The following is a 9,772-nucleotide window of genomic DNA, read 5'->3' as shown; positions in this document are numbered from 1 at the left end:
CCTTCCAAAAAATTATTTCCTTGGTGTTAACCCACTAATTAGAGGTCCCTAAGTAACGTGGAAGCATCGTTGGAGCGATCAAGTCTTTCATTTAAGAGATTTGCAAACCCTAGCCTATTGGTGGATTGAAGAAGAAAGGTGAGTTCTAATCTTGTTTTTGAGTTATAAATGTTGTATGCGTATTGTAGTATGCTAAAATGGATAAAAATCATGAAATATGGAATGTTGGAAGTGGAGTGTGTGCATTGTGTTTGGGCCATGTATATGGGTGTAGAAAATGGAAATTTTGAATCAATTTTTATCTCATGTTAGATTGTTGGAAAGTGGGGAAGAGAAAAAAAAAAGGGGGGGGGGGGGGGGGGGGGGGGGGGGCTAAATCAACAATATATATATATGTATGTGTAGAGTAGCCGTGTATATAGCCTCTAAGGCATGACGAAGAACTCATTGATGTCGCTTAGCGTCGTAATGGTTATTGTGATGACTTCTGTGTTGGAAATGAGAGCTAATGTCCCAAATTGACATAGTAAGCGTTGCGGACTGATTTGGATGACTTTGTGCATTTAATGCAATCCTTATATATGAGAACCATTAACATATATATATATATATATATATATATATATATATATGTGTGTGTGTGTAGTGTGGATGAATGAGAGTCCTATAATATGTCGAAGATTGCATTACTATCGCTTAGTATTTTAGTTATCGTCGATATGAATTCTAGTTGGAAATGAGCAATTAATAACTCAAGATTGATGTTGAGAATTTGGGGGCTGTTTTGAGGCTAGTTGTGCGTTTGACATAAATTGGATATTTTATGAAAATGACATCGTTATATTGTGGATTGTCGATACAAAACATGGCTTGAAATTGAGGGAAGTGAAAAAGGGGGGGGGGGGGGGGGGGGGGGGGGGGGGGGGGCTGCTCGGCTAGGGACTGTTTTCGGCCCAAAAATGAAAAAATTGTGGGTTGTTGGAATTATTATGTGAATTGTTTAGAATGTTCTTGAATGTTGCTAGTATGGGTTTGGGTTAATAATCGAATGTACGAACGATATTGTGGCTTTAAAGTAAGCCATTAAATTGAATAATTGGAAAGTTGCCGAATGGTGTAAAAGAGAGCTACTAATGTTGTTTTGCCTTTCGAATTGATTATTGATGATACTAGGTTGGTCATTGTGGTTGTTGTTGTTGATTTTTGAGCGAGTTAAATTCTCGGGATGGCCTATTTACAGGGGAAATGCTGCCGAATTTTCTGTAGAATTGAGAGTTAGTTTGGAATGAATAATTACTTAACTGCCTATGGTTAACATTGAATATTCATTGGCATATTTGTAGACCTTGGGGAGCCCGAGGCGTAGATTTGGATTAGCGTTAGATTGACTAGCTTGGAGTGCGTACAAGGTATGTATAGCTTAGCCCTTCTTTCGTTTGGCATGCTTTAGTTATAAATAGGCTAGACTACTAGCCTTAAGGAAATCCTAAATTCGAAATCCGAGTTCGCTATGATCTTTACATATATTCTTTGGCATTCCTATGTAAGATGTGATGAAATATGAACTGTTATGCCTTTGAAGAAATTGATTTTCCAAACTTTGCACAAAAAGTTGTTTTAAACGAATTCCGAGCTATACACGCCATATCTTCCTCCGAAAGGTTCGGATTGCTTTAATATTTTTGTAAGAGCTTATATGGCATATGATGAATATACTTCCTATAGGCGGGCCCGACTCGGGTCAATACCCTTCCGTGGGCCCCGCGACCTTCCTTTATGTAATTCGGAGAATCTTTGAAAGAATTTGGTATGACCATTATTCCGATTTCAAATATGATCATTTTACTTATGTTTGAAGTTATGATAATGATTTTTATGCATATGACTACTCACGACTCTATTCGTGCATTCTGTTATTCCTTTCGCCGAGTCCCGGGCCGGTTCTGTTATCGTGCGCATTTTGATATACTCCGGAGTTATGCTGTGTTTATGGTTCACCGAGCTACTCGCAAAAGAGGGTCGGGTTCCACCTATATCTGGTGTTATGCTGTGTATGGCGTTATGTTGTGATGTGATATGTGACGGGGATACGAAGATTTGAGACTTTCTGGTGTTATGCTGTGTTATGGCGCCATCGACAGGTGGGCGACCATATTCTTCTGTACCCGATGCATGACTTACATGTTTTTGAAAACAAACAAATTTTGATATGTTGGATTTGCACTTATGTTTGATACTTCCATTTCGTTTATATCTCAGATTTGCTTTCTGTACATTCTGCTTTGCATACTCAGTACATATTTCATACTGACCCCCTTTCTTCGGGGGGCTGCGTTTCATGCCCGCAGGTACAGACGCACAGTTTGGTGATCCACCGGTTTAGGACACCCCCTTTTTGCTGTTGGAGTGCTCTTCTCCTTTCAGAGCATATCTTTTGGTATATATTTTTGTTCGCCATGTATGTATATATATTCGTTCAAGGGTACGGCGGGGCCCTGTCCCGCCATATGATTCGTTTGGTCTGTTAGAGGTCTGTAGACGTATTTGTGGGTGTGTGTGCCTACTTATGTACAGTTATGTTTATATGATTCTACTCGTTATGGCAGCCTCGCCGGCGTGCATTTTGTATATGCGTTTTGGGCCGTTGTGCCATTTGATAGCCTTGCCGGCTTTTGATACATTTGACAGCCTTGCCGTCAGGGTGCCCAACTAGGGCGCCGGTCACGGCCTACGGGGTTGGGTCGTGACAGTCAAAACACTTGATTTTTTGGACTTAATGAGCACTAAACTTATTCAGGATTTCAGTAAAAAAAAAAAACAATCAGAGGTGAAAGGGAAAGGGGTTTACATGATTGCAAACTACATATAGGAGTAACAAAATGACTTAGCAAAGTAGGCAAGTAATCAGAAATGAAGTTGCAAAGATCAGATAGGCTAATACTCATACCACAATCTCATAACTCACAGAAAATGAACCTCAAAATCCAGAACACAGACTTAGCCTCAAACCCCTTAGCTCTAACCTTATTTTACCCTTTTAAACCATTTTATGCCATTTTTGATCAGTTTTAAGCTTAACAAGATCATGGTAACCTTCAGGTATGGCTGAGTTGGTTTGATGGGAGGCCTCCCTAAGGGAGGTCGCGGGTTCAAACCCCCCCCCCCAATGCCTTCTCAATCGAGCCTGTTACACAGGGCTTACCTAGTGCGGTTTACATCCCTCGGGGGGGTTTGCAGGCTATTCCACAGTGGGGGGGGGGGGGGGGGGGGGTTTACCCAGTGCGCACCCGTAGGATAGCGACTGCGGGTTTTCCTGGAGTTTCCAAGGTCGTGGTCTTATCATAAGTGACTTAATTAATCAAAAGTTACATAACCTGCTCATTTTTGCTTAAGAACAGACTTAACAATCACTTTAAGCTACATTTTTTACTTAATTTATAGTTTTACAACCAAAACAAGGTATAAAGATGCATAAAAAGCAATAAAACAGTAACAATTAACTTGTATGAATATGTAAATGAAGAATAGATTCAAAAGGATAGAATGGTTACCTTTTAAGGGGGCAACCTAAAGGCCAAATAGGAGAATAGAGTTCAATATCAACACTAGAATAGGAACCTCAAAAACCTTTCTTTTTCCAGAGAGAGGAAATCTTGTCCCTTTTTTAAAGCATTCTTAGTAAAGTATCTATTCTTTTTTTGTAATGTATCTATCTATATATATATATATATATATATATAGTCTATATAAGATATATAGGGTTGTATTACTAATATAAGGTAATATGTTTGGTATATTGAATGTAAGCTTTTTCGGAAAAAAAAGGACCTCATCTTCAAAATAGGAATAACAATCTATTTATAGGCTGAAGTAAAATGGTAGGGGTTCACATGGACTAGGATCATATCCTCCAACAGAATTTCCCCCCAAAATTTGAAAAATTTCAGAAACAAACAAGGAATTTCACCGGACTGTATAAAATGGTATTGTCATCTAATCAGAAATGTACACATCTCACAAAAATGTATAATCCAGCCAAAAATCGTACAAATACACCATATTATCCCTAAAAATTAGGCGAAAATATAGGAATAGTGCGTACAGTCATACAATAAGACAGAATTCGACCAAAAACAAATTCAAACGGTAATAAATAGTACATAAACAGATAAAAATCCCCAAAAATCGTACTGATTTTGCACAAAGGGCCTTGGAAATTACCTTGGGTCCTTTTGTTTTTAGTGTGTGATGCACAAGATGGCAAAGAACTCTTAGTTCTGCCCATGGCAATCATGCACTCAAAAGGACCCGGCAACATCCTAAGAGTTGCCCTTAACTGAGTTAAAAATCATATAAAAACCAAAATAAAACCTGGCACAAGATAGAACACGACTAAAGGAACAACCCCCCCCCCCCCCCCCCCCTAAAAAAAAAAATTGTCGTGCAAATAGCCATGAAAAAGGGGTCGCGATTGTGATCGCAAGAAAGCCTAGGGTTAAGTCGCCATTGATACACGGTGAAGACGAAGAAGAGAAGAGGGGGACTTAAGTTTTTGTTTTAAAACTTCAGTCCCCAGCCTTTATATACCCCCCCCCCCCCCCCCCCCCCCCCCAACCAAACAAAAAAAAAAGTTGTTGAACAAGTTTAAAATGACCCCTTTAGTTCAAACGTAATTTAAATAAGAACACACAATTTCATGAAACTACGTATTTGTATAAAACTAACACGTAAGTTCATATTTAAAAAATAAATAAAGTTCATAATACGTCGTTTTAAAATAGGAGCTTCAATACGAACCCAATATTGACATAGTTCCGAGCAATATTTAAAAATGCGAAAAATGCGGTCAAGAGTACCGTAATTCATACGTTGTTTAAATTAACAATTTTCTCGAGCTAGACGGAACAGAATGCGTATTGTTTTTCAAATCACATTTGTGAAGGTAAATGACTCGTAATTTCTTGCAAATTGTTATTTTTTTATGAAAAACAATAATTAAACATCAATTTTTGCCATTTTCTCGGGATCTTTGAAATTTTAATTTTCTAATGGCATCCTCACCCCGTCTCGGACTCGGGAAATATGAAAATTAAAATATACGTTTTATGCGGTGAAAATTAGGTGTCAACAACTATGACATGATTTTGTTTTGTCTTAAAAAAACTGAAAATTAACCGAACAGTACCAATATCGAAGAGAAAACAAGATGATGAGACGATTTCAAAAAGTCTAATTTTGGTTCTACAAAATGAAATAATTGAAAAATTAGTATGATATAAAAATAACCATCCGAACTGTACTATTGACACGCCTAACTATGATGAAAAGAGCTTCTAAGAGGCAAGGAGGAGGAAACAAAAAAGAGAATGCACCAGCCGGGAATCGAACCCGGGTCTGTACCGTGGCAGGGTACTATTCTACCACTAGACCACTGGTGCTCGCCGTTGAGAACATGCCATGCCAAAGTAAAATGTCTATGTTTCAGAAAATCCGGGCCCAAATTCCCATATCAAAGAGAGATAGCCGAGTGAACATAAGATTATGCCAAATAGAAGTTCAATCGACTATTTTGAAGCTCTTTTGGGTTCTCCGATTTAATTTCTTTCACTTCAACTCCTCATAAGTTCTTCCAGGTGAACCTTATTTCTCTCTTTCTTAATTCGTTTTTTTCCCTTTCTTTCTGGGATTTATTACTTGTGCTTATGCCTTACTTTTGTATGTATGAATTTCATATTGTCTTTTACGAATTTCTAAGCTATTGTTTCTTTTTTACTCTTTACGAACATAGTGGGAAGAACAATGAAGACATAAACAAATTAGAAAAGCCCTTATGCTTTAATTAAATTGGTACACTACCATAAGCTTATTTTTTAAATTTTTTTATCAGCTATATTTCTTAATCATTGTACAAATATGTGAAATTTAGAAAATTCTCGAGTTTTAGACAAATCCTGCTTTGTTTTAAAAGACAGACTATTGACCATTAGAATGACATGGGTCCGAATAGAGCCGAATTAATAGAGAGGATTCACATAGCCGGTGCAACTAGTTTGAGATTAACAAATGTTGGTTCCTTCAACAAAGAAAGTGACTTTCTGAGATAATAACTATTAGTTGAGTGAGAAATCAACTCTACAAAGGTGGGTTGGTTATACTTTTAAATGCTTACATATACTGCATATCATTTTCCATGTTGTAAATGGCATTCCGGAGCCATGTTCTTTCATGAAGTTTTGGATTTTCATCCCATGTTTGTGCAACATTAATACGTTACTTTTGCTGAGGGTCTTTTGGAAACAACCTCTCTATCTCCACGAGGTAGGGGTAAGGTCTGCGTACACTCTACCCTCCCCAGACTCCACTTGCGGGATTACATTGGGTATGTTGTTGTTGTTTGTGCAACATTAATCCAACTGGTATTTTGCAGGATCTGGTGTTTACAGGAAGAAAATGTCCCTCCTCAGCTCATCATTCTTAGTTTCAGCACCCCATCAGAGCGTCTCTTCATCAAAGACAATTTCAGGGGCATCCCAACTCTTTCTCTCCACTAAATTCTCTTCCCTTAACCTAATCACCACCACCACAATAACCAATGTTCCTTACAAAAGGTCGATAATTAGGATGGGTGGTGGTCCAAGAACCTATCCCGGAGGCGTCTCAAAATGGCAATGGAAGCGTATGCAAGCCAAGAAATCTAAGCAGCTCCTTAAAGCTCGATTGGCTCGCGAACGCCAAATCTATGAGATGAGGAAACGGGCTGAGCTGAAAGCTGCTGTCTCTGAGCTTGAGAGGCCTTGGGAAGTGGTTGAAAAGGCACCTACTTTATTCTCTGTGAGTGCTGATGAGCATTTGAGAGTCTTGGCAGATCGGTTTCAAAAGCCTGGAGGATTTGATATGTGGTCTGACAAAGACGGGCCGGAATTGTTCAAGCACGAAGATGGATTGCCCTCAGCAAGGTTTTTCCCCAAGGGGGTTGTTCATAGCATTAAACCTTATGGAAAAGTTGAGAATGCTATTGATGGTTTTGATGAACCCTCGAATCCAGGTTCCGACTCTCAGAGTGAAAGTGATAGGAAGGTAAGAAAGAAGAGAAACAAGCGTGAGCAAAATTCGATAAAACCAAGAACTGGATCCAATAGTAAAAGAAATGAGGGTTATTTCGATATGGAAGATTCTGATAAAGTGTCAATAGATGGCAACAATAAGTTCAGGAAGAACACAAATCGGAGTAAGTTGTCTGGTCATGCTGAAAAATTTAGTTCAGCGGAAGCTGCAAGGTCTAGAGTAAAGAATAAGAGTCATAGACCAGTGGATAGTGATCGAGAGAGTGGAAGGTTTAATCTGGTAGACCTGTTTGATGATTCAGAATCTCCTGTGTTTGAATTGTTTTTGCAAAATGATGGGAGTTATGAGCTTCAACCAGAAAATTAAGAGTTCTGATGTAGACAAGCTCAAATTTGGTAGAAAGAGTGTGTAAATTATCGTTGTTCATATGTATACTTTAGCACCTTTAATTATTCACTGATTAAATCTAGACTGGAAACTAGTAAGAACTGTGAGTTCAGCACGTGAAGTGTGAACTGGGGATGGAACCTTTTGTAGAATTCAAAACATATAAATTTATCTTGAAGCTGATCTTACAATAGCTTATGATAATTTGCTACTTTGGTATCTTCTACTACTTGTTAGTTTCCAGTTATTTGAGCTTGTTGTGAACCTTTCATTTAGTGAATAGTATCCCACATCCAGGCCTCCCTGTGTGGAGTAGAGATGAAAATTTGGTATTTGGGACCTCCATTTATTTTGAGTAATAACCTGTTTCGCAAGCTTCCAGAATTTGCATTTTATGAGAAGCGCTTTTCAAAAAAGTACTTTTTGAGAAATATTGTATTTGGCTATTCAATTTGAAAAACACTTTTGCCAATATTAGGACAGTAATTTGTGTTGGACCAAGGTTCGAAAAGTATTTTTGGGGAAAAACTTTTTTTTTTTCCAGCTTCTGGAAAAAGTTAATCAATTTGAATAACACTTTCACCAATATTAGAGCAGTAATTCGTGTTGGACCAAGGTTCCCAAAGCGTTTTCAGGGAAAAAAAAAATACTTTTTTCAGCTTCTAAAAAAAGTAGAAGCTACTCAAAACACTTATTTTTTTTTTCAGCTTCTACAAAAAGTAGAAGCTACTCAAAACACTTTTTTTTTTTTTGCTGCAAGAGGACTTGATGTTCTTCTCTGCCTGAAGTTTTCCTGTTGACCAGGAAGTTCTTCACTTTGTTTGTTTGAGTGCTGAAATGATTGTTTCCTTCAATTTTGTTTGCCTAATATCTTAGTGCATGACGTCAAATTGAATATTGACCTGCACAACTAGTTGGTTCACAGTATGTGGACTGAAGAAGTATGCTAAAGGTAGTGCTATTTACCAGTTGACAGTTTGCTAGTCTCTTGGTTGCATGGTTTTATTAGTTCAATTTATTAACATGACTAAAGTATTATGTACTATATTCAGAGTCCTAAATTGTTAGCATACCTTATTTCTGTGCTATGTATTTTACCAGTTGACAGTTCGATAGTGTCTTACTTCCTTGGTTCTATGAACTTAGTCTTCATGTCATCTTTTTGGTTGACACAGAAAGGCTGTCCACTTTTCAACAATTGCATATTAACATGTCAATTATCCAACAAAGCAAGTTTGGCACCATCAGCATCTCAAATGTCAACTATAATACATAGTGGTTTCCAAATAGGTCCTAAATGGTATCTAGTTATGTGACATATTAAACCATAATATCACGACTATCTTAATGCTAATCTCAATCGATGTAACTTCTCATCTTTTTAAGGATAGGGACATTTTTTCGTACTACTAAATTGTATTTTCCCCTCTGTTAAACTCTTGGTTTAATCTTATTTCATTGTTAGGAAATGTCTTATTGGAGCTCCAACATGAGAGTACTTTCAAATCAGAGTCACAAGTTGAACGGTAGAATAGGCATTTTCTCATGAAGAATTTGGACAAATATAGTCCTCACTTTTCATGTTGGAGCTTCCTTAATAATAAGGGCAATACAAGTTGATTTGCCAATTATAAGTCATAAGGGTATGAATGGATCAAAAGTTTAACGGAAGGCAAAATAAACAATTTCAAATAGTGCATGAACAAATCTGGACATTTTCCCTACACTTCAAACATCAAAATCAAACCATGTCAAGTTTTAATTTTCCAGGATTGGACTAAAATGATAAAATGTATTGGGTAGTAGTGGAAGCACTAACCATCCAATTTGTCTTTTCCTTGCTGCTGGTACTCTGATCTTTAAATGATGCCTTTTCTCCTTTATCTCGTGTGCCATGGGGATCGTTTGGTTCATAAATAAGGTGGGATATATTAAGATTAAGTTTTAAATTAAATTATACTTTATTTAATGTATTTATTCCTTCAACCAAAACAAAGTTCAAATTTAATTTCAAACTTAATCCCGGAATATTTCACTTCATTCCTTCAAACTTGATGTTATTTCATACCACCTCCTAGATGAAACAAATTAGTTCAAAGATTATAAACCAGAAGTATAATTCTGAAATAACTTAGTCCTCAATGAAAACGATCCTAGTCTACTTGGATTAGCAACTACAATAGCATGAACCAAGGTTTGAAGGTTACATGTCACTCTTTAATCAGTCACTAGACATGAATATTTAAGGATTTGATTCTTGATATGACAAACAAAGGTTGTAAAGTATGAATGTTAGATAGTGGAGGATTTTCCTTTTCCT

At 37.2% G+C, this 9,772-nt stretch overlaps 1 protein-coding gene and 1 non-coding gene across 2 annotated transcripts; one reads left to right on the top strand and one right to left on the bottom strand.

The window, feature by feature from the left end:
- Window positions 1-5,367: 5,367 nt before the first annotated feature.
- TRNAG-GCC (transfer RNA glycine (anticodon GCC)) lies at window positions 5,368-5,438 on the bottom strand. Its single transcript has one exon. It is a non-coding gene; the product is annotated as a tRNA-Gly (tRNA).
- A 37-nt stretch (window positions 5,439-5,475) lies between these two features.
- Window positions 5,476-7,645, top strand: LOC132630524 (putative DEAD-box ATP-dependent RNA helicase 33). The gene is made up of 2 exons (XM_060346101.1): window positions 5,476-5,633; window positions 6,428-7,645. The coding sequence occupies exon 2, from the start codon at window positions 6,451-6,453 to the stop codon at window positions 7,429-7,431; it is 981 nt and encodes a 326-aa protein (XP_060202084.1). The 5' UTR covers window positions 5,476-5,633; window positions 6,428-6,450; the 3' UTR covers window positions 7,432-7,645.
- The last annotated feature ends 2,127 nt before the right edge of the window (window positions 7,646-9,772 follow it).

The sequence above is a fragment of the Lycium barbarum genome, chromosome 3, assembly GCF_019175385.1.
Source record: "Lycium barbarum isolate Lr01 chromosome 3, ASM1917538v2, whole genome shotgun sequence".
NCBI lineage: Eukaryota > Viridiplantae > Streptophyta > Magnoliopsida > Solanales > Solanaceae > Lycium > Lycium barbarum.
This window is presented reverse-complemented; position numbering and strand designations above follow the sequence as displayed.

Bases quoted from the DNA above. Each gene is read 5' to 3' on its own strand.
- LOC132630524 (XM_060346101.1), top strand. From the start codon at position 6,451: ATGTCCCTCCTCAGCTCATCATTCTTAGTTTCAGCACCCCATCAGAGC.